At 53.4% G+C, this 24,745-nt stretch overlaps 1 protein-coding gene across 13 annotated transcripts in view; it reads right to left on the bottom strand.

Moving 5' to 3' along the window:
• Window positions 1–24,745, bottom strand: part of LOC100281091 (LHY protein) — a 33,524-nt gene that overhangs the window by 622 nt on the left and 8,157 nt on the right. For 3 of the 13 annotated variants that reach the window (XM_008678958.3, XM_008678959.4, NM_001370710.1), the window contains 8 exons: window positions 23,033–23,058; window positions 22,811–22,898; window positions 19,099–19,127; window positions 18,733–18,938; window positions 18,553–18,664; window positions 17,999–18,060; window positions 1,561–1,782; window positions 88–1,464 (listed from right to left, as the gene is read on the bottom strand). In XM_008678958.3, coding sequence (XP_008677180.1) covers window positions 88–1,464; window positions 1,561–1,782; window positions 17,999–18,060; window positions 18,553–18,664; window positions 18,733–18,771 — 1,812 coding nt within the window. In that variant the 5' untranslated portion in view covers window positions 18,772–18,938; window positions 19,099–19,127; window positions 22,811–22,898; window positions 23,033–23,058. Of the gene's footprint in view, window positions 1–87; window positions 1,465–1,560; window positions 1,783–17,998; window positions 18,072–18,552; window positions 18,665–18,732; window positions 19,128–22,810; window positions 22,899–23,032; window positions 23,059–24,745 lie in introns of all 13 variants that reach the window. The other 10 variants (XM_035966893.1, XM_035966892.1, XM_035966888.1 and 7 more) reach the window with 7 other exon arrangements.

Here is a 24,745-nt window from a genome sequence, read left to right as displayed (position 1 = left end):
GTCAACAAAGAAGTGAATCAGAAAGGCAATGATGCGTGCTCAAAAATTTGGACAGAGTGAATTAGCATATTGTTGGTAGATTACAACCTCTTCGGAAACTTCCTTCCATGAATCACTTGTGCTTCCATTGCTTCTAAATCTGCGGTGGTTAGTGTCACCAGCTGAAGAGTTGCTGCAGGAGGCTTGCTTCGCCTTCTCATTAGCATTGTCCTCCTCAGGAACATTGCCCGCATCTACATCACTACTTGAAGGTGTGTTAGAACCGCATGAAGAGCGATCCTGCTTTTTCTTATTCCTGAATGCATCATTTGTGCCAGCTCCTGTGGTAGGTGTGGCATCAGCATTCTGGGCAGGAGATAGCTTTAACTCCGTATGGAGAGACACCTCGCCTTTTCCACTCCCATCAGACTCTGAAGAAGCAGCAATTCTTAAACCTTCGAACTGTACCTGTTTTCGAGCTTCTTGGCATTCAATCTGTGCATTTTCAGCTGGGCAATCTCTGTCTTTCTCTGAAGGTCGTGGAACATCAACTGTGGGAAAGGCAGCACTAGGAGCTGGTACAAATGGAAAAGCCACGGGTGGAGCGAAGAAAGGGAGAAGACCTTGTGTTGCCCACCATGCAGATGCTGCAGCAACTGTAGCTGCTACAATAGAAACCATGCTTGGAGGAGAGCCTATGTTCCTTCCTTGGACGCCATCTGCAGGGTTTTCTTGATTCGGATCAATAGGAGTGTTACCTTCAGCTGCTGGCCAGTATGATGCTGCGAGCCTGGCGGCTGCATGGATGGCAGGGTTTGACAACAACGTGGAAACAAGCATGCTGGAGAAGGTGGATGACATGTTGGTGAATGACCTGTACGTATCTTGGTTACAGTTGCACTGCATCATTGGAGCAAAGGCCGCATAATTATGAGGGAAAGTCTGTGGTGTGGCACTACTACCAAATTTTGGGTCAGCAGAAACCATTGGATGGATGCATGGGTTCATGCTTCCATTGATTCCCACTTGATCACTTGTTTGATCAGGATGAGTTCCTTCAGGTACAGTCACTGGAATGCTAGCTGTCCCGTCGCTCTCTGCTAGGGTGTGTGAAGCTCTTGCAGTTTGTTCATCCACATATGTTGTCTCCACAGACTTTGGCATTAGCTTCATTTGTTGCGTTGAGATGTCCAAATACCCCTCATGAGAATGTTCACATTTAGATCTGATCTGGATACCATTAAGCCTTTCCATTTCCTGATCACTGATCACCTTTACATCCTCTTGGGTGTTGGGGTTAAAAGAATTATTTTCCATGATGGACATATCTCGGCTTTCTGTTTTACTTGCCTCGGTCCTCCTGGGTGCCCCATGATTTGAAGAGCTTTTGTTAACTGAAGAAAATGATGCAGATGGGGCATCACGGAAGAGATTAAGAACTTCCGAGCGACTTCCTTTTTCAGACAACTCCTTCCTTTGAAAATTCTGGATGCAAGTGAGTTAAGAATAAAAGAAAGTTAAAGATACTTATACAGAGGATAACATGTGTCCTAGGAAAGCAAAGTACCAGGTAGAATTTACCTGAAGAGATGCATCGCCTACCATTTTTACATGCCCATTGCTCAAGGGCATATTTGGTTTTGTTGACTTGTCATTTGGAAGTTCTTTGGTTTGTGTCTCGGAGCTGAGACAACTTTTTCGAGGATATGGACTGTTTGGCTTTCTTTTAGGCCGTGGTGGAGGTATGTCAATGTCATGGGCTTGCCCCGGAGAAGTACCATTGTTCATAGCTTCCTTTTCCAACTGCAATCTCCTAATTTGTTAGGTACAGGCATTGAAAATAAAATTATATGCTTGAAGGAAATAATTAAGGACTTGAAACTGTTGCCAGTGACTGGATTTTTTTAGTCTCTAAATATATATAACCTTACAAGGTAACAAAATAAGGCAGCTTATACAGATTCAGAAACCAGTAACTTGAAGCTCAGGGGAGGAAAGGTTAATGGCAATGGCACATTTCTTTTCAGCTTGCACCAATTATGACTGAACATAGTGCTTATAGAAAAACAATGTTCAAAGCATGCAATATAAGTGTTAGGCAATAGAATATGCCATCTGTGGATATCCTAGCTGCTATAGATAGCAGATGTAAATCAGGGATGGAATCCTAGCCGCTATAGATAGCAGATGTAAATCAGGGATTAATTGCTAGATATAGCAGATGTAAATCAGGGATAAATCAGGGGAATTATCCCTGCCTTGTAAAGCAGGCCAGCCAGCTCTATATAATAGAAGGTGCCCCCTCTCATTGAGGTGTGGCCAATTGCCCTCAACCCTGTTTCTCTACATGGTATCAGAGACCCAGGCATCGATCTAATTTCCCAACCCCCCCTCGCCTTCCGCCAAAAACCCTCTGCACCGACTTCCAGCGCACCGCCCCACCCCCTTCTCTCTTCCAGCCGCGCCGCCTTAACCAGACCGTGCCGCCTGCCCTCTCCTTCCCCTTCCCTGCGCCATGAGCACCATCTCCGAAGCTGTTGATTCTGCTCCTGTCCTCTGCCCCTTTGCCACCATCAACATCAAGCTCCACGTCCCCATGACCCTGGAGTTGAAACCCTCCAACTACACCAAGTGGTCGACGACGTTTCAGGCCACGTGTGGGAAATTTGGGCTGCTGCATCACCTCTCCACCTCGCGCCCCACCGATGCGGCATGGGCACAGGCTGACTTCTGCGTCCGCGGATGGATGTACAGCACCACCGCCGACGCCGTCCTCAACCTCGCCATGACCGACAGCACCCAGACGGCGAGCGCCCTTTGGAAGGCCATCGACGAGGTGTTCCAGGCAAACAAAGCTCCCCACGTCATCTTCCTGAATCACGAGTTTCACTCGATGACTCAGGGGGACCTGTCCATTGACGCCTACTGCGTTCGCATGAAGGAGAAAGCCGACGAACTACGCGACGTTGGACAGCCGGTATCTGAGCCCAACCTCGTCCTCAACCTGCTGCGTGGACTTAACGAGGTCTACTCCGGCGTCGTCGACAACATCGCCGGACAGCAGCCCCTCACCCTCGCCACCGCACGCCATCAGCTACTCCTCAAGGAGCTGCGGCTGCAGAACGACGAGAAGACATGTGCTGTCGCTGCCCTCCTAGCTAATGTTGGTGGTTCGCAGCAGCAGGGCGGCCGGCGCCCTAATACCAAAAAGGGCGGCCACCAACCCTTCTACAACACCTCTGGTAGCTTCTCCAACAACTCCGGCAACACCAGCACCAACAAACGTGTTCCCTGGGGCTTTAATCCCTGGACTGGCGAACGTGTGGCCCCTGGAGAGCGCGTCACCCCTCCTGGACAGCGCCGCCAGGGAGGTTCTGGTGCCCAGGCTGGGCGCACCCTGGGCATTCTCGGGTTTTCCCCGCAGGCCCACACCGCCTTCGCTCCACTCCAGGCGTCCTCCAGCAGCTCCAACACCTCCACCAGCACCTGGGATGCAGCAGGCCTCATCGCTGCCCTGCAAAACATGCAACTTCAGGGCAACTCGCCCTGGGTTGTTGACTCTGGCGCCTCTACGCACATGACGTCCTCGGACCCCCCTCCATCTCCTCAATAACAGTAGGTAATGGCACTAGTATACCTGTTATGTCTAGAGGTCATTCCGTCCTTCCTACACCTACAACAAATTTTGCTCTTAATATTATCCTTGTCGCCCCATCCATAGTCCGCAACCTGTTATCCGTTCGTCAATTCACTCGCGACAACAATTGTTCCTTTGAATTTGACACCCATGGTTTCTCTATTAAGGATCTCAGGACGGAACGCGTGATTCTCCGTTGTAACTGCGACGGGGACCTATACACCATGCCTCCCTCCACACCTGGCGCTCCACCTCATGCTCTCCTGGTTGCATCGTCAACTCTCTGCATCAACGTCTCGGTCACCCCGCCCCCGCCGTTTTAGAGCGTCTCAATAAACTTCATGTTATTTCCTGTAATAAAGTACAACACTCCCTATGTCACTCATGTCAACTAGGCAAGCATACGCGTCTACCTTTTAGTTCTTCGCATTCCATAACTCATGCACCCTTTGAACTCGTTCACTGTGATGTATGGACTTCCCCCATCAATAGTCTGTCTGGTTTTTCATATTACTTGGTCTTTTTGGATGATTACACTCACTACTGTTGGGTTTTTCCGCTCCGAAAAAAATCTGATGTCCACCAACACTTAGTCGAGCTTGCTGCCTCTGCCCAAACACAATTCAGCCTCCCCGTCAAATGCTTTCAGGCTGATAACGGCACTGAATTCGTAAACACTGCCACCATCAAATTCCTCGCTGCTCAAGGCACTCACCTTCGCCTCTCCTGCCCCTACACATCTCCCCAAAATGGCAAGGCTGAACGTATCATCCGCACACTCAACAATTCCATTCGCACCATGCTTCTACATGCCTCCCTACCACCCACATATTGGGCCGAGGGACTCCTGACAGCCTGCTACCTCCATAATAGGCGCCCCTTCTCTATTCAGCATGAAATTCCCTATACTCGTCTGCATAATCAACCACCAACTTATAGCCATCTGCGTGTTTTTGGGTCTCTCTGTTACCCCAACATGCAAGCAACCTCTAAACATAAGCTCGCCCCTCGCTCCACGGCATGCATCTTCCTAGGATATCCTAGCTCACACAAAGGTTACCGCTGTCTCGACCTATCAACCCGTCGCATCATCATCTCTCGCCATGTCACATTCGACGAGACCACCTTCCCCTTTGCAGCCACCTCAGATGTCTCGTCCTCTGCTTCCCTAGAATTCCTCCTCGACGACGATATGGTTTCGGTGCCCTGTCCTACTGTTGTTGCAGGTGGGACTCCATCCTCGACGCCCGTGGTTGCTCCATCCCACTCGGATGTTGAGCAGCCGCCCCCAGACGTTGCAGCCTCACACGACTCGCCTTCTGCGACACTGGGCGGGCGTGGTCCCGTGCCCCCGCCTGGACCCGGCGTGGTTCCCTTCCCACGAGTCTACGTCCGTCGTTCCCGTACGACGTCTACGTCCGAGCCGGCAGCTGTCCCAACAGCCCCTATGACTTCATCGCCTCCACCGCCGCCGCGCGTCACTCGCACCATGACGGGTGCCATTCCTCGTGTCTGCTATGAGGGGCTGGCGGCCACGACGTCATCCTCACCGTCGCCGCTTTCGAAGAACTACCGTAGCGCGCTGGCCGACGCCAACTAGCGTGTCGCGATGATGGATGAATATCAGGCCCTCGTCGACAACAACACCTGGCAGCTTGTTCCGCAGCCCCCCGGAGCCAACGTCGTAACGGGGAAGTGGATCTTCCGGCACAAGTTCCATGCCGATGGGTCCCTTGCTCGCCACAAGGCTCGCTGGGTTGTCCGTGGCTTCTCCCAGCGCGAGGGCGTTGACTACGACGAGACCTTCAGCCCGGTTGTCAAACCGACTACCATACGGTCTGTACTCAGCATCGCCGCATCCCGCGCCTGGCCCATTCATCAACTGGACGTGAAGAACGCCTTTCTTCACGGCCACCTCGAGGAGACCGTCTACTGCCAACAGCCGCCAGGATTCGTCGACCCTGGCGCTCCAGATCACGTCTGCCATCTGCAGAAGTCCTTGTATGGCCTGAAGCAGGCTCCGCGGGCCTGGTACCATCGCTTCGCCACCTTCGTCCGGCACCTCGGCTTCGTCGCCTCCATCTCCGACACGTCTCTTTTCGTTCTACGAGAGGGGACAAGTCTCGCCTACCTACTGTTGTACGTCGACGACATCATCCTCACCGCCTCGTCGTCGGCCCTCCTACAACGCATTATGACTCGGTTGAGCTCCGAGTTTGCCATGACGGATCTTGGCGCCCTCCACCACTTCCTCGGCATCGCTGTCACGCGCTCCTCCGATGGTCTCTTCCTCTCCCAGCGACAGTACGCGGTCGAGCTTCTTCAGCGCAGGCATGGCTGAGTGTCATCCGACATCGACGCCTGTTGACACTCACGCCAAGCTATCCGCGACCGACGGGGATCTACTGTCAGAGAAGGATGCATCGGAGTACAGGAGCTTAGCGGGGGCTCTCCAGTACCTGACGTTGATGGAATAAGTCTTGAGCATCTAGAGGACAGCCTGCTTTTGACTGTCCTCTGTAGTCCTTTAGCATCTAGAGGACAGCTTGACTGTCCTCTGTAGTCTCTTTAGCATCTAGAGGACAGCAGTCGCTTTTTTGACTGTCCTCTGTAGTCGCTTTAGCATCTAGAGGACAACAGTCGCTTTTTGACTGTCCTCTGTAGTCTCTTTAGCATCTAGAGGACAATCCTGTTGTGTAGTGTGTGTGAGAAGGTGTGGTAGTGCAGCCCCTAGGGCTATAAATATGTGTCCCCAACCCCTCTAAGGGTATGGCATTGTGTAGTGTTTGAAGAAATAAACAGAAAATTGCCCCAACTCATAGTGTCATCCTCTTGATGGGAGTTAGAGTCCCTCTACTTACAATTGGTATCAGAGGCAAACTATCCTGCAGCCTAAACATCTCGTGCTCATCTCCTTCTCGCGCCTCTCCCCACACTCAGTCGGCAGCAAGAGCTCCAACTGTTCCTTCCTCCCCTGCTCAGACGAGCAGCCTTTCGTCTGAGACAGCCTCTTCCACACGCAGTGACCCCTCACTAGCCCACCATGTCCCTACGCTCGGCCACTTCGAGTGCGCGGCGCCAGCAGGAGGCCGAGGTCGCCGCGGCACAAGAACGTGAGCGAGCAGCAGCAGCGGCTGCAGCGACAGCGGCGAGGGCAGCACGGTTGGCGGCGGCGGAACTGGCAGCGGCGAGAGCGGAAGTAGAAGCAGCGGAGGCGGCGGATGCTGCACGTGCGGCGGCAACAGAGCTCGAGGTTCTGCGCGGCAGTAGAGCTGGCAGCTCTGCTTCTGTCGACGACAACACCGACGAAGAGCTCAGGCTGGCGAGGGAAGCAGCGCGAGAGCAGGCGGCACAGTGGGCAGCCGCGCATCCCCATGGAGGCGCGCGTGGCGGCAGCCCGGATAGGCGCCGACGCGCTGACGGCGCTCCAGGCGGGGGCGCACGCGGCGGCAGCCCAGACGGGCGTAGACGCGCCGGCGGTGCTCCCGGCGGCGGCGACCGAGTCGACGGAGATCGCGGCCTCTACAGGCGGCGCGGTTCTCCCTCCCCGGATCGGTACCATGGTCGCCGCATGGCCCAGGCCATTGTCAGGGACATCGGTCCCGGCGGTGGGTGGCCTACCCTCACCAAGACCAACTACGTCGAGTGGGCCGCGGTGATGAGGGTACGGCTCCAGGTTCGCCACATGTGGGAAGCAGTTCGTTACGACGACGTCGACTACCACGAGGATCGGCGGGCGCTGGATGCCCTCATTGTTGCAGTCCCGCCCGAGATGCAGTTTTCGCTTTCCCAGAAGCGGACTGCCAAGGAGGCCTGGGACGCCATCGCTGCGACCCGCATCGGCAGCGATCGCGCCCGCAAGACCACACTGCAGGCACTTCGCAAGGAGTGGGAGAACCTGGCCTTCAAGCCAGGTGAGGATGTTGATGACTTTGCTCTCCGCCTCAACACTCTGTTGCAGAAGATGGTGCAGTTCGGCGACGACACCTACGATGAGGAGAGAGCTGTTGAGAAGCTCTTCTGTTGCATCCCCGAGAAGTACAAGCAGATTGCTCGCTCGATCGAGTCTCTGCTAGACCTCTCCACGATGACGATCGAAGAGGCGATTGGTCGCCTCAAGGTGGTCGACGGCGACGAACCACAGGCTCTCTCTGGGCCTATCACTATCGGCGGGAAGCTACATCTCACTCGGGAGCAGTGGGAGGCCTGCCAGGGTGACAAGAAGAAGGGGGAGTCCTCCTCGACACGAGGCCGCAAACACGGCAAGCCGCGCAAGGCGCGTGGAGGCGCCCAGGCCGGGGCGCGAGGACATGCTGAGGGTGGTGCACGTGGAGGTGCCCAAGGCGGCGCCGTCGGCAACAAGAAGCCGGCACGAGACGACGGCTGTCACAACTGCGGCAAGCTTGGCCACTGGGCCAGGGACTGTCGGCAGCCACGACGTGGCCAGGCCAACGTCGCACAGGCGGAGGCGGAGGAGGAGGCCCTGCTCCTGGCACATGCAAGCATCGAGCCATCTCCAGCGGCACTCCTCCACCTTGATGAGTCGAAAGCACGCGCTTTCCTCGGCGACGGCTCCAACAAGAACATGATCGAGGGATGGTGCCTCGACACCGGCGCCACTCATCACATGACCGGCCGACGGGAGTTCTTCACCGAGCTTGACTCTAGCGTCCGAGGCTCCGTCAAGTTTGGGGATGCCTCCGGCGTAGAGATCAAGGGCGCCGGCTCAGTCGTCTTCACCGCCGCGTCTGGTGAGCACAGGCTGCTCACCGGAGTCTACTACATCCCCGCGTTGAGGAACTCTATCATCAGCTTGGGACAGCTGGATGAGAACGGTTCGCGCGTGGAGATCGAGCACGGAGTCATGAGGATCTGGGATCCCTCTCGTCGCTTTCTTGCCAAGGTACGCAGGAGTCCAAATCGGCTATACATCCTCAATGTGAAGGTGGCACAACCTTGCTGCCTTGCTGCTCGTCGAGACGACGGGGCATGGCAGTGGCACGAGCGCTTCGGGCACCTTAACTTCGAGGCCCTGAAGCGGCTCAGTGCCAAGGAGATGGTACGAGGCCTGCCGTGCCTTGACCATGTGGAGCAATTCTGCGATGTCTGCGTGTTGACAAAGCAGAGACGGCTCCCCTTTCCCCAGCAGTCGAGCTTCCGAGCCAAGGAGAGGCTCGAGCTCGTGCATGGGGACTTGTGTGGCCCGGTGACACCAGCCACACCAGGAGGACGACGCTACTTCTTGTTGCTCGTCGACGATCTCTCCCGCTATATGTGGGTGATGATCCTTGGCAGCAAGGGAGAGGCTGCGAACGCCATCAGGCGTGTGCAGGTCGCTGCGGAGGCGGAGTGCGGCCGCAAGCTGCGCGTGCTGCGCACCGACAACGGCGGCGAATTCACGGCGGCTGAGTTCGCGTCGTACTGCGCGGATGAGGGCGTTCAGCGCCACTACTCCGCGCCGTACAGCCCGCAGCAGAACGGCGTCGTCGAGCGGCGCAACCAGACGGTTGTGGGGATGGCTCGGGCTCTCCTCAAGCAGAGAGGAATGCCAGCTGTCTTCTGGGGAGAGGCGGTGGTGACAGCGGTTTACATCCTCAACCGCTCGCCCACCAAGGCTCTCAACGGGATGACACCGTACGAGGCTTGGCATGGGCGCAAGCCGGCGGTCTCTCACCTACGGGTCTTCGGCTGCCTCGCGTTCACCAAGGAGCTTGGCCACATCAGCAAGCTCGACGATAGGAGCACCCCGGGGGTGTTCATTGGCTACGCGAAGGGCTCGAAGGCCTACCGCATCCTTGACCCAAGAACACAGCGTGTGCGCACGGCGCGCGATGTAGTGTTCGACGAAGGGCGAGGATGGGCGTGGGACAAGGCGGTGGACGACGGCACGACTCCGACGTACGACTTCACCATCGAGTACGTCCACTTTGAGGGAGCTGGGGGAGTAGGCAACTCTTCTCCGAGCAGGTCTACCCCAGCCCCCAAGTCTCCATCGACTCCAGCGCCAAACTCTCCAGCTCCTGCTACAACGAGCTCTTCACCACCACGCACTCCAGCCACGACTCCGGCTACAGCAAGCTCTTCGCCACCACGTACTCCAGCACCGACGGTACCCTCTCCGGGAACGTCCTCTTCGACACCAGCTCGTGTCGAGCACGACCCGGTGGAGCTCGTGACCCCTCTGTCTCGCGACGAGGAGCGCGTCGACGCGTGCTACGACGGCGAGCCGTTGCGGTATCGAAGGGTGGAGGGTCTTCTCATCGACCCGTCGGTGCCAGGCCCTGCATCTCGCATTCTGGCAGGAGAGTTGCATCTTGCATGCGACGATGGTGAGCCTCGGTCTTTCGCGGAGGCCGAGAAACATGCGGCTTGGCGTGCCGCGATGCAGTCGGAGATGGACGCGGTTGAGACGAACCGCACCTGGGAGCTCGCTGATCTCCCTCCTGGTCATCGCGCGATCACCCTTAAATGGGTGTTCAAACTGAAGAGGGATGAAGCCGGCGCCATCGTCAAGCACAAGGCTCGCTTGGTGGCACGCGGTTTCCTACAGCAGGAGGGGATCGACTTTCGACGATGCTTTCGCCCCCGTGGCACGGATGGAATCCGTGCGACTCCTCCTTGCGCTGTCAGCCCAGCAGGGCTGGCACGTTCATCACATGGATGCCAAGTCGGCGTTTCTTAACGGCGACTTAAAGGAGGAGGTCTACGTACAGCAGCCGCCAGGTTTTGCGATCCCTGGCAAGGAGGGCAAGGTGTTGCGCCTGCGCAAGGCTCTCTATGGCCTGCGACAGGCACCGAGGGCGTGGAATGTCAAGCTGGATTCCACGCTCAAAGGAATGGGTTTCACGCCAAGCCCGCACGAGGCGGCCATCTATCGGCGGGGCAATGGAGGAAGTGCCCTGCTGGTGGGTGTCTACGTCGACGACTTGGTGATCACCGGCGCCAAGGATGCAGAGGTGGCAGCGTTCAAGGAAGAGATGAAGGCCACCTTCCAAATGAGTGACCTGGGGCATCTCTCCTTCTACCTGGGGATTGAGGTGCACCAGGGAGACTCCGGGATCACACTTCGCCAGACCGCCTACGCCAAGCACATTGTTGAGCTGGCTGGGCTCACCGACTGCAACCCAGCTCTCACTCCGATGGAGGAGAGGCTGAAGCTGAGTCGCGACAGCACGACGGAGGAGGTGGATGCTACACATTACCGGCGTCTTGTGGGGAGCCTTCGCTACCTCGTCCACACACGACCTGACTTGGCATACTCTGTTGGCTACGTTAGTCGATTCTTGCAGCGACCGACGACGGAGCATGAGCAGGCTGTGAAGAGGATCATCCGCTATGTTGCGGGGACTCTCGACCACGGTCTCTACTACCCGAGGTGCCCTGGGGAGGCACACCTTGTCGGGTACAGCGATAGCGACCACGCCGGCGACATCGACACCAGCAAGAGCACAAGCGGGATCCTCTTCTTCCTCGGCAAGTGCCCCATCAGCTGGCAGTCGGTCAAGCAGCAGGTGGTGGCCATGTCCAGCTGCGAGGCCGAGTACATAGCGGCGTCCACTGCTTCGACTCAGGCTCTCTGGCTGGCTCGACTGCTCGGTGATCTCCTCGGGAGAGACACTGGAGCGGTGGAACTCAGGGTGGACAGCCAGTCCGCTCTGGCATTGGCCAAGAACCCCGTGTTCCATGAACGGAGCAAGCACATCCGGCTGAGATACCACTTCATCCGAGACTGCTTGGCAGAAGGGAGCATCAAGGCGCGCTACATCAATACCAAGGATCAGCTTGCAGACCTGCTCACCAAGCCCCTTGGGAAGATCAAGTTTGTTGAGCTTTGCTCCAGGTCCGGGATGGCCCAATTTTCTCACAAGACGACGCCCAAGACTTAGGGGGAGAATGATGGAATAAGTCTTGAGCATCTAGAGGACAGCCTGCTTTTGATTGTCCTCTGTAGTCCTTTAGCATCTAGAGGACAACTTGACTGTCCTCTGTAGTCTCTTTAGCATCTAGAGGACAGCAGTCGCTTTTTGACTGTCCTCTGTAGTCGCTTTAGCATCTAGAGGACAACAGTCGCTTTTTGACTGTCCTCTGTAGTCTCTTTAGCATCTAGAGGACAATCCTGTTGTGTAGTGTGTGTGAGAAGGTGTGGTAGTGCAGCCCCTAGGGCTATAAATATGTGTCCCCAACCCCTCTAAGGGTATGGCATTGTGTAGTGTTTGAAGAAATAAACAGAAAATTGCCCCAACTCATAGTGTCATCCTCTTGATGGGAGTTAGAGTCCCTCTACTTACAACGTTGACTCGTCCTGATCTGGCATATGCTGTTCAGCAGGTGTGCCTCTTCATGCACGCCCCGCGCGAGCCTCACCGTGCGCTCGTCAAGCGCATCTTACGCTTCGTCCAGGGGACTCTCTCCTCGGGTCTTCACATTGGCACCAGGTCTGTCACCAAGCTGACTGCCTACTCTGACGCCGACTGGGCAGGCTACCTAGACTCTCGACGATCCACCTCTCCAGGAGCTACACATCCAGCTGCCTTCTGCCACAGTTGTCTTCTGCGACAATGTCAGCGCCGTCTACATGACGGCCAACCCCGTCCACCACAAGCGAACGAAGCACATCGAGATCGACATTCACTTCGTCCGCGAAAAGGTGGCCCTTGGTGAAATCCGGGTTCTCCATGTGCCCTGCTCTCACCAGTTCGTCGACATCATGACTAAAGGGCTTCCGACAGCACTCTTTCGAGAATTTCGATCCAGTCTTTGCGTCCGGGAGCCTCCCGCTGCGACTGCGGGCGGGTGTTAGGCAATAGAATATGCCATCTGTGGATATCCTAGCTGCTATAGATAGCAGATGTAAATCAGGGATGGAATCCTAGCTGCTATAGATAGCAGATGTAAATCAGGGATTAGTTGCTAGATATAGCAGATGTAAATCAGGGATAAATCAGGAGAATTATCCCTGCCTTGTAAAGCAGGCCAGCCAGCTCTATATAACCTCTCATTGAGGTGTGGCCAATTGCCCTCAACCCTGTTTCTCTACAATAAATGGAATAGTTTAAGTTGGAAAGGGAGGCGCGGATCCGGCGGGGCAAGGCGCAGGAGCTCGTGGGAGCCGGTGAGGGAGGAGGAGAGGAATGGCCGGTGACGGGCCAGCGACGCCGCTGGCTGTGGGGAGGGAGAGGGAAGGGAGAAAAGAGAGGAACTAGCTCTGGTACCAAGTTGGAATGGGAAACCCTAACCCTAAGGGCTACTTTGGAAACCTCAAACCCCCTTCGGGATTGGAGGGGATTGAGGTGGAAATAAACTAATTTCCCCTCCAATCCCCTTCAATCCCGAAGTGGGTTTGAGTTTCCAAACTAGCCCTAACTGGGTTGGGAGTGCATATATATATACTGAGTAATTGGGCCAATCCCATTACACTGAGGGTATGCAAGTAACTACACAGGGACTAGCCCCGAAACCCTAACAATACTCAAACACCCCCCCCCTCCGTAGTCTCAACTCTATCCTGCACAGATGTTGATACTGGATCGAAAATCGGCGAAGACACTCGACGACAACCCCTTGGTGAAGATGACGGAGAATTGCAGCGTGGTGGGGATGCTGAGAGCCTAAGAACCCGAACATCACCGGCGGCGACCCGCTCGCGGACAAAGTGCAGGTCGATCTCCACGTGCTTCGTGCGCTGATGCTGCACTGGATTGGTGGAGAGGGGCTGTGGAGCTCGTGGAGAAGCTGGCGGAGCCAAGAGGACTCTGCCACGCCGTTGGCCACAGCGCGGTACTCGGCCTCCGCGCTGGAGCGGGGGACGACGGGCTGCCGCTTGGTGGCCCATGAAATGAGGTTGGTGCCCAAGAACACTGCATAACCGGAAGTGGATCGACGCGTGTCGGGACAGCCAGCCCAGTCAGTGTCGATGTAGACCACGAGCTCCGACGTCGGGGAGGGTCGGAGTAGAAGGTCGTAGTCAAGGGAGCCGCGGAGGTAACGTAGGATCTGCTTGAGATGGGGCTCCCGCGGAGTGTGCATATGCAGGCATGGCGTAGGCAATGTCGGGCCTGGAGAAGGTCAGGTACTGGAGGGCGCTGGTCAGGCTCCGGTAAGACGTCGTGTCGGTGACCGGGGGCTGTCATCCTCAAAGAGCTTCGCCTGAGTGTCAACGGGCGTCGAGCAGGGCTTGCAGTCGAACATGCCAACCCACTCCAGGATGTCGATGGCGTACTGGCGCTGGAGGAGGAAGAGACCCTGAGGCTGGCGCTCGGCGGTGATGCCGAGGAAGTGGTGGAGGGGCCCAGGTCCTTCATCACGAATTCCCGCTGAAGCGCGACGATCGCGTGTTGTAGGAGGTCGGCGGTAGATGCCATGAGCACAGTGTCGTCGACGTAGAGCAGGAGGTAGACGGTGTCGTCGCCGCGCTGGTAGATGAACAGGGAAGTGTCCGACTTGGCCTCGACGAAGCCGATGAAGGTCAAGTAGGAGGCCAAGCGACCGTACCATGCCCGCGGAGCCTGCTTGAGGCCGTATAGGGAATGGTTCAGCCGACAGACCAGATCCGGACGAGCGGCATCGACGAAGCCGGTGGGCTAGCTGCAATAGACAGTCTCTGTCAGAGTGTCGTGGAGGAAGGCATTCTTGACGTCGAGCTGATGGATCACCCAATCCCGGGAGAGGGAGAGGGAGAGGACAGCGCGAACTGTGGCAAATTTGGCGAACTTGACGATGGGGTTGAAGGTCTCGTCGAAGTCCACTACGGGGCGTTGGGTGAAGCACCGAAGGACCCAACGGGCCTTGTAACAGTCGAGGGAGCTGTCCAAGGTCAGCTTGTGGCGAAAGAGCCACTTGTCGGTGACCACGTTAGTGCCTGGGGGACACGGCACCAGGTCCCAAGTGTGGTTGGCCAGCAGGGCCGCGTACTCCTCCATAGCGCGGCGCCAGTGGGGGTCGGCGAGGACGGCGCGAACGGAGGAGGAGACCGAGGAGGCGTCCGAAGGAGTGGCAGTCGTGTCAGCCGCCAGGATCAGTCGGGCGGAGAACGCCAGCGGCGCGCCGAGTCACCATTGGGTGGACGTGCCCGGGTCGTGGTGGATGGCGACCGGGTGGTACACAGGTGGCTTAGAGCAGGCAATCGGAACGTCGGGAGCCGTGGGCATGGCCTGCTCGTGTCGGTGATAGACGACGGCAGGGTCGACGAAGCGACCCGCGTTTTTCGACGGGCCCAGGTCAGTGGGCGCTGAGGGAGTAGCGCGCCCGCGGCGGTGGTAGACGAAGGCGGGGTCGACAAAACGTCTCGCGGTCGTCGACGGGGTCACGAATGGCGCAAGTGTGGTCGACGGGGCCGCGTGTGGCGCAGGCGTGGTCGACAAGGCTACGCGTGGCGCAGGCGGGGTCGACGAGGCCGCGCGTGGCGCGGGAATAGATGCGAGCGAAGGCGTGGAGGCCGCACGAGGTGCGGGCAATGGCGCAAGGCAGGACGCCTGGTGTGGAGGGGGAACCGGATCGGACTCAAGGAGAGAGTCGAGATCAGTGGGTGGGGAGGAGCCAACAAGGGGAAACACATCTTCATCAAAAACGACGTGACGAGAGATGATGCGGTGGGAGGCGAGGTCAAGATAGTGATACCCCTTGTGGTCAGGGGAGTAGCAAAGGAAGAGGCAACGAGTGGAGCAAGGAAATAGCTTGTGGGGAGCGGTGGCGGAAGTGTTGGGATAGCAGGCACAGCCGAACGCGTGAAGGTGGTTGTAGGAGGGGGTTGTGCCATATAGGGCAAAGTGGGGAGTGGGGTGGCTCACCGCCTTCGAGGGGAGGCAGTTGAGGAGATGTGTAGCGGTGTGCAGGGCCTCTGCCCAGTAGCTGGCAGGGAGAGACGCCTGGAAGAGAAGGCAGCGGATCATGTTGGTGGTGGTGCGAATGATGTGTTCGACCCGACCGTTCTGGGGAGAGGTGTAGGGGCACGAGAGAAGCAACTGGACGCCATGAGTGAGGAAGACTAGAAGAAGGATCGAGAGGCGTTGTTGTCGAACTCGCGGCCATTATCAGACTGGAGGGCACGAACCGGCGACAGAACTGGGTGGAGACCCAAGCAAAGAAGTGGGTGAGGGTGGTGAACGTGTCAGACTTCAGCCGAATAGGGAAAGTCCAAAGAAAATGGGAGTAGTCGTCCAGAATGACCAGATAGTATTTGTAACTAGAGAGGCTGAGGACAGGAGAAGTTCAGAGATCACAGTGGACAAAGATCAAATGTCTGAACAACCCTGGACGTGGAAGTGGAAAAAGGAAGACGAGAGTGACGGCCGAGCTGACAATCATGACAGAGGCGCTCAGAGGAGCCCGAGTATAGGAGATGTTTGAGCGGCTGGAAAGCTAGGACATCACGTCAGGTCCAGGGTGCCTGAGGCGACGATGCCAAACGACGGAGGTTGTGGTAGTAGCAAGAGCATGTGATGTGGTGGTAGTAGCAGGAGCATGTGATGAGGGTACGCTGGCGGGGGAAGTGGAGGGCAAGTGAAGAGAGTAGAAGGGGCCGGAGCTATCACAGCGACCGAGCACAGCACGCATTGAAAGGTGGTGTATGGTGAGCCCCAGGGATCGAACTCCATAGGACAATGATTGTCACTAGTGAAGCGACGAACCGAGAGAAGGGGACGAGTCGGACTGGAAGCAACAAGGACGTCGTTAAGATAGAATGGTCCCAGAAGAACCGATGCACCTACTGAGGTGACCGGGAGGGTGGAACCGTTGCCCACAACGATAGAGGGAGGGTGAGGGTGTGTGGTGGATGAGGGTGGAATAACGAGCTAGTGGTCGGAGTGGTGCGGAAGGAGGCTCCGGAGTCGACCACTCAGTCGGTGGGAGAGGGAGAGGGTGGTGAGGCCACGAGGCGTGCGTAAAGGGCCACGGGAGGTGCTCCGACAGGGCCACTAGGAGAGGAGGGGGACAACTGAGGCTCGATTGCCAGGGAGGCGATTGCGGCACGGAGGAAGACAATGGGTCCGGGTACATGACGGTCGGCCTGGGGGTGGAGCTTGATGCAGTCATGGAGAACATGGTTCATGGCCTGATCGAAGGACACGAAAATACCCCGGACAAGGTGGCCGTCGTGAAGGAGGACACACACAACGACTACGGCGGAATTAAGCGGAGCTAGAGGCACCAAGGGTGGTGGGATACCGTAGGAAGTGCAGGGAGCGGCGGCGTACGGTGGAAGAGTAGAGGGAAAGGGGGTCAGTAAAGCGGGAGCCGCAGGGGCTACATGTGAGGGAAACGGAGGCGCGACCATGGAAGTGGAGCCGAGGGCCCTAGCGAGCGAGAGGGCGGGGATCGCGCCGCCGCGACAGGTAGAGGTTGCACCGTTGTTGCAGGGCAACACAGGGAGGGGCTGCTGGACCGAGGGGCCAAGAGGTGGAGAGGGAGATGCAAGGATGCTGGTGAGGGGGTCAACAGCAGGATGAGGATGGTGGCCGAACAGCGTGACCAAGCCCATGGCAGGAGGGACGACGGCGCGGTGACGGAGGAGAGCCCGCGCAAGGTGTTGGGCACGCAGGAAGGACCTACCGGAGAGGAGGGCGACCGAGGGCGAGCCACGCAGGGAAGGCCGACCGGCGGCAGGCCACGCAAGGAGGACGCAACCCCCCTGGTCGGTGCGTCCTGGGTGCGCCGAAAGGACCCGCCGGAGAGGTGGGCGGCCGGGGCGGGCCACACAGGGGAGGCCGGCCGGCGGCAGGCCACGCAGGAGATGTCGACCGGGGATGGCGGCGACCGGAGTGAAGGGAGCACGCGGACTGCTGGGTCTGACGGCGCCGACCGACGGCGCGCGTGCACCACAGGCGCAGATCCGGCGGGGCAAGGCGCAGGAGCTCGTGGGAGACAGTGAGGGAGGAGGAGAGGAACGGCCAGCGACGGGCCAGCGACGCCGGTGGCTGTGGGGAGGGAGAGGGAAGGGAGAAGAGAGAGGAACTGGAAGTTGGAATGGGAAACCCTAACCCTAACTAGGTTGGGAGTGTATATATATATATATATATATATATATATATATATATATATATATATATATATATATATGAGTGCATATATATACTGAGTAATTGGGCCAAGCCCATTACACTGAGGGTATGCAAGTAATTACACATGGATTAGCCCCGAAACTATAACAGTTTAATTCCATTTAGCAAAGACATGAATTCACAGCTAAACCAAGGTTTTTTGGCTTCAAGTTTGACATTCCCCTGTACCTTATCTATAATGCAGTAATGTAAAGACACTACAAATCAGGAAATTAGAACAAAAGTCATTCACGTTATCAGCAAATATGAAGACAATGCAACTAGAATGCTAGGGTAACAGCGCTGAACCAAACAAGGGCACTAGCCAATCAGATAGAGAAACAACCTTAGTGAAGAACTTTTGAGCGTGACTTCTGATCTGCACGGCTGTCTTTGTCCCAACATGCTCTATGGAGCAACTCAGAAGCCAAACAAACAAAACAAAGTGCAATCAGTATAAAGCAAACTAAATCGACATGAATAAACCTCAGTGGTTACAGATTGATGAAGTCAGAAAACAATAGCATAAAACTACTTGGATATAATCGCTTAGGCTCCGTTTGTTTCCCTTCATTTTAAGAATTGGAATCTAACTAATGGAGTAGGCTATTTTTTAGAATGTAACATTCCACAAGTTTCCCAAGTTTATATATAAGTCCATATCAAATTCATAGGGTAAGAGATGGAAATTGATTCTATAGTTTTACATGATATTTTTCTAATGTATAACTTATAACATACTCTTCTACTTGCTTCTCTATAGCATAAGTGTAGTGTATAACTATCTCTCTCATATGATTTAGGATAATATACAAATATATTAACTTAATTAGTTTGTGTCTAAATTATGATTATAAGAATGGAATTCAATTCCAACGAAACAAACGGTAGAGATTTTACCTTCTATGCGCTGCCATGCTCTGCCATAAAGTTTCAAGGCTTCAAGGAACCGTTTGTGTTCAGCCTCTGTCCACCGCTCCCGCTGCTTCGTTATTGTGTACGGCTTTCTTACCTACAAAGAACAATGATAAAATGTTCCTTCTTTACCAGAATCAACAAGCACATTATATAACAACTCACCTTTACCACAGTTTCCTCGCCAGAGGAATTCACCTCCATCTCCAAATCCGGCAAAAAGAAACAGAAATAGAAGGGAAACGTTCAACAGCTGTTCGCTTTGTCACTTGGAGTTGAGGTCGTCTATAAACAAGAGAGCTCCTCCTTCCATATCTCCAACCAAACGCTGGACCTGACGCAAGTAGTACCTCATATCTCCTCCTAGACCTCTATATCACACCAGCACTCCCAATATTTCAAATTTGTGCCCCCAGACCCAAAGAGCAGCCAAATTAGTGTTAAATTTACACAAGAAAACCTATAGAGTTCACAACTCTAGTCGTGAATTAATCTGGGATCAGAATCTTCAAAAGGATCAATTACACTCACCTACTTGAATTGATCCAATTTCTGTTACTCTGCATAAAAACATTAAGATAGAGCAAAATCATTTCAATATTCATGTGCTTCCATTGAAATGTAAATTTCTACATAACTGCATTATTTTTGGAGTGTCTATACAACACATGGATGTTATAGGGCTCCTAACGCCCTATTTTCCAGCCACAAAATTTAAGATCTATAGGTCATACTTTGTACCCAAAAAAACTGAATGCAACTCTAGTTTAAAGTAACTTAATTCCAATATAAATTGATCGTAAATGAAAAGATCAGGTTTTAGAAAACCTTAAAATATATGGATTTTTCTGACCTCTATGCACCATCACTAAAGCATAAATCTGATGGACACAAAAGTCAACTGTTGGAGCCCTCAAAATTCTATACATGAAATTCAGAGTTCCTTTTGTGTATATGTATATAGATATATTCACTCGCAAGTAGAAACTATCATGTACATAAAATCAGGCACTGTCAATTGTCATGGGCATAATAGGGAGCGAGAGGCAACAGCCAGGCTGGGATAAGGCTAGAGAATAAGATTGAGATGAGCTGGGATAAGGTTAGAGAATAAGATTGAAATGAGAGAATTGTGGAGAGTTGGTTAGCAGCAGATAAGTCCAAGAAAGTAGGAGTTAGTTGAAAGTTTGTAGGAGAAGTTGGTTAGCCATAGGGCTATTTATAAGCCACATGGCAACAGAGAATAAATCAAGCAAAGATCATTATCAAACCAATCTCTCTCCCTTGCAATGACCCTCTCAAGCGCCTAGGGCTGCTACCCTAGAACCAAGCCTGCGGCAGAGGGGTATAACCTCGCCGGAGAAGACAGCTATCCCCATGGACCGAAGGTCCATGACACCTGGTATCAGCTCCAGGTTATCCTCACCACCACCAGCCGCCCATCCCTCACCACCACCAGTCGCCGCGCCATCTGCCGCCGCAACGCCCTCCCACCCGCCCTCTCCAACTCCAGATGCATTCACTCGACTCGAAGAGAAGTGGGATCAATTCGTTGTGATGTTCCACCGCTACAAGGAGAAGACAGAGAAGGAACTCCAAGCAGCGGTGCGGCTTCAAGCGGCAGCGCGAGGGTTCCTGGCACGCCGCCAGGTACAGTCCCTTCGTGGGGAGAAGCACCTTGCTGTGGCCTCCAGGGCCACCCCATGGCCGTCATCACATGAGCAGGTCGTGGTGCGCCTGCAAGCTGCAGTGCGCGGCTTCCTTGTTAGGCGGGCGGTGCGGAAGCTGCACTTGCTGATCAGCTCATCGCTGCACCAACTCGCAGCCTGCGCGCCCAACCAACAGGTCTCGTCTATACTTTTTGAACCCCCTGCAGAAGTCAAGATCTGGGTATGCAGCCCCCCTGCACGGCCAAAGAGGGTCGTCTCCTTCATTCGAGCAACTGCCTTGGTGCTGGACAGACCCAACATAAGAACGGGCTGGTTCCTCCTTCACCTTTCATCCAACGTGAAGTCCGCAGTTCAGCTCTTTCCTTGGGATCCAGGAGGACAGGAGGACATACTGCAGTTCAAATTTATATTTTAGTTCCATAATTATTTTGTATTTTCGTCTTAAATAATAAAGGTAAGCCGAGATGTAAAAGGCTTAACCTTAAGTCGTGTCAGGTAAGTCTATGGCAGCTCGAGGACGAGCTGGTCCTCAAGGGAGGGGGAGATGTCATGGGCATAATAGGGAGCGAGAGGCAACAGCCAGGCTGGGATAAGGCTAGAGAATAAGATTGAGATGAGCTGGGATAAGGTTAGAGAATAAGATTGAAATGAGAGAATTGTGGAGAGTTGGTTAGCATCAGATAAGTCCAAGAAAGTAGGAGTTAGTTGAGAGTTTGTAGGAGAAGTTGGTTAGTCATAGGGCTATTTATAAGCCGCATGGCAGCAGGGAATAAATCAAGCAAGATCATTATCAAACCAATCTCTCCCTTGCAATGACCCTCTCAAGCGCCTAGGGCTGCTACCCTAGAACCAAGCCTGCGGCAGAGGGGTATAACCTCGCCGGAGAAGACAGCTATCCCATGGACCGAAGGTCCATGACACGATGTCATGGGCATAATAGGGAGCGAGAGGCAACAGCCAGGCTGGGATAAGGCTAGAGAATAAGATTGAGATGAGCTGGGATAAGGTTAGAGAATAAGATTGAAATGAGAGAATTATGGAGAGTTGGTTAGCATCAGATAAGTCCAAGAAAGTAGGAGTTAGTTGAGAGTTTGTAGGAGAAGTTGGTTAGTCATAGGGCTATTTATAAGCCGCATGGCAGCAGGGAATAAATCAAGCAAGATCATTATCAAACCAATCTCTCCCTTGCAATGACCCTCTCAAGCGCCTAGGGCTGCTACCCTAGAACCAAGCCTGCGGCAGAGGGGTATAACCTCGCCGGAGAAGACAGCTATCCCATGGACCGAAGGTCCATGACACCTGGTATCAGCTCCAGGTTATCCTCACCACCACCAGCCGCCCATCCCTCACCACCACCAGCCGCCGCGCCATTTGCCGCCGCAACGCCCTCCCACCCGCCCTCTCCAACTCTAGATGCATTCACTCGGCTCGAAGAGAAGTGGGATCAATTCGTTGTGATGTTCCACCGCTACAAGGAGAAGACAGAGAAGGAACTCCAAGCAGCGGTGCGGCTTCAGGCGGCAGCGCGAGGGTTCCTGGCACGCCGCCAGGTACAGTCCCTTCGTGGGGAGAAGCACCTTGCTGTGGCCTCCAGGGCCACCCCATGGCCGTCATCACATGAGCAGGCCGTGGTGCGCCTGCAAGCCGCAGTGCGCGGCTTCCTTGTTAGGCGGGCGGTGCGGAAGCTGCACTTGCTGATCAGCTCATCGCTGCACCAACTCGCAGCCTGCGCGCCCAACCACCAGGTCTCGTCTATACTTTTTGAATCCCCTGCAGAAGTCAAGATCTGGGTATGCAATCCCCCTGCACGGCCAAAGAGGGTCGTCTCCTTCATTCGGGCAACTGCCTTGGTGCTGGACAGACCCAACATAAGAACGGGCCGGTTCCTCCTTCACCTTTCATCCAACGTGAAGTCCGCAGTTCAGCTCTTTCCTTGGGATCCAGGAGGACAGGAGGACATAGCTACAGTTCAAATTTATATTTTAGTTCCACAATTATTTTGTATTTTCGTCTTAAATAATAAAGGTAAGCCGAGATGTAAAAGGCTTAACCTTAAGTCGTGTCAGGTAAGTCTATGGCAGCTCGAGGACGAGCTGGTCCTCAAGGGAGGGGGAGATGTCATGGGCATCATAGGGAGCGAGAGGCAACAGCCAGGCTGGGATAAGGCTAGAGAACAAGATTGAGATGAGCTAGGATAAGGCTAGAGAATAAGATTGAGATGAGAGAATTGTGGAGAGTTGGTTAGCAGCAGATAAGTCCAAGAAAGTAGGAGTTAGTTGAGAGTTTGTAGGAGAAGTTGGTTAGCCATAGGGCTATTTATAAGCCACATGGCAACAGGGAATAAATCAAGCAAAGATCATTATCAAACCAATCTCTCTCCCTTGCAATGACCCTCTCAAGCGCCTAGGGCTGCTACCCTAGAACCAAGCCTGCGGCAGAGGGGTATAACCTCGCCGGAGAAGACAGCTATCCCCATGGACCGAAGGTCCATGACACAATTAAGTAGAGTATATTAACATAATTACAGGAGTTACTTCAAATGAAAATCCTAGGATCACCAACATTTCACTTACCTACAGAAAAACTCAGCATAGTTGATTCGTTGCACGCAACAACCAAGTCACCAGAGTTTAAACCTAGCTCCACTCCTTATCTTCAACTCTAGAATCATATTAAAACTCGCAAGTTTTCAAATTATGCAACCATTCCAAGAAAACAAATGGATTAGATTCATAAAACCAATCAAAAGCATGCACAAGATGTAAAGCGCTATCAGAAGAAGAGATCAAGCGCACCTTCTAGGGCCAAACACTTCCGTAAACTGCCAGAACAAAAAGAAAGGGTATAATAAGTGCCTACTCCCAATCAAATCTCAACCCTTGATCACAGTTCATGATAAAAAGGCACTATATTTAAAATAGTTGTGTACTTATTGGCATATAAAATAATAGCTGCACTCTCGAAACATTAAAAAATGAAAAACAATACAACTGAGTTTAAATGAACTAAGAAGTTCCAGTACTTCGCTTAGATGAGTCCTTATCGAAGAGTGGACTGTTAAGCATGGTAAGCGTTGTATACCTCTCCATCAACCCCTTGTATAGTGTGACAACGTCAGCGTTGTATACATCTCCATCAACCCCATCCAACACCAACGCACGAAGCACGTTGAGATCGATCTCCACTTCGTCCGTGAGCGTGTGGCTGTCGGCGACATTCGTGTTCATCATGTTCCGACGCACTCACAATTTGTCGACATCTTCACCAAGGGTCTTCCCTCCTCGCTATTCTCGGATTTCCAGTCCAGTTTCAACATCTGTCGTAGTTAGAGTTTCGACCGTGAGGGGTGTTAGACTCTTGTTTATATGTGTGTTACGGGCCTAGAGCCTAATCCATTAGGGGTAACTTTTCTGATGCTATTTATGCAACCCATGAATTTAGGGTTTCTAATTCTGCAACACTACAACTACACTAATAGGCAACTCAAGGAAAACAACCACGTAGTCAAACTTAGTACATTAGTTTAGCATGACTATTTATAAGTCAAATAAAATAGGAAAAAGGCTATTTTATGACCACCAACTATTCGTTGTATCTGTTTAACTCCCCACAATAACAACAAGAAATAAAGAGAATTGAGAGAAAAAAGTTGGTTGTTCCTTTGAGGGATTGGGGGTGATTTTTCGCAATTGAGAAAAAATAGGGAAAGGGAATTGGAAAGGAAATCTAGAGTTTTTTTGCATCTAGAGTTCTAGACCCCATTATCATTGGTTAAAGGGAAACATGTCACTTATTCTCAATCTAGTGGAGATGTTCTTAGGGAGCACCTGGGTGAGTGGCGTCTCAACTCCCAACTTAAGGCTCTACCAAGTACCAACGGAGCAAGTTCTTAGGGAGCACCTGGGTGAGTGGCGTCTCAACTCTCAACTTAAGGCTCTACCAAGTACCAACAGAGCAAGTTCTTAGAGAGCACCTGGGTGACAAAAAACCAAGAATGGTTCAATGCAAAAGAAATGTAAAATCGATGTAGGCGAATTGCTCCCTCTGGCCCAATAAAGTGTCGTTTTGACATCATCATTGTAAAACACAACTCTAACCATTGTTTCCTATCATAATAGATTCATATACATAGAAAAATTATATCGTCTATGAAGCTTAGTTTGAGATAAATTGGAACATCATTTTGCAAGTTCAGTCTCAACAGTGAAAGGCAATAATAATCAAAGTTTAGTTGTGCCCATCCCAAAACGATACTACATAGCTAAAGGGTTTACCATGCGTTTGGGATCTTACGTGGATCACAAATTCATGTTGCAAATTAATAGTTCAAGAACCTACTACCTACATGACACATATGCTGCTATGGCATTCATTTTGAGATAAATGGACACATCATTTTGTATGTTCAAACTCAACACTAAAAGGTATCTATTATCAAAGTTTATAGGTTTGGTTGCACCCATTCCAAAATGACATTCTGTAGCGACTAGTGGGTGTAAACACAGTAG

This window comes from Zea mays, chromosome 4 (assembly GCF_902167145.1).
Source record: "Zea mays cultivar B73 chromosome 4, Zm-B73-REFERENCE-NAM-5.0, whole genome shotgun sequence".
Taxonomy (NCBI): Eukaryota; Viridiplantae; Streptophyta; class Magnoliopsida; order Poales; family Poaceae; genus Zea; species Zea mays.
The sequence above is the reverse complement of the archived record's forward strand: the minus strand, read 5'-3'. Positions and strand labels throughout refer to the sequence as shown.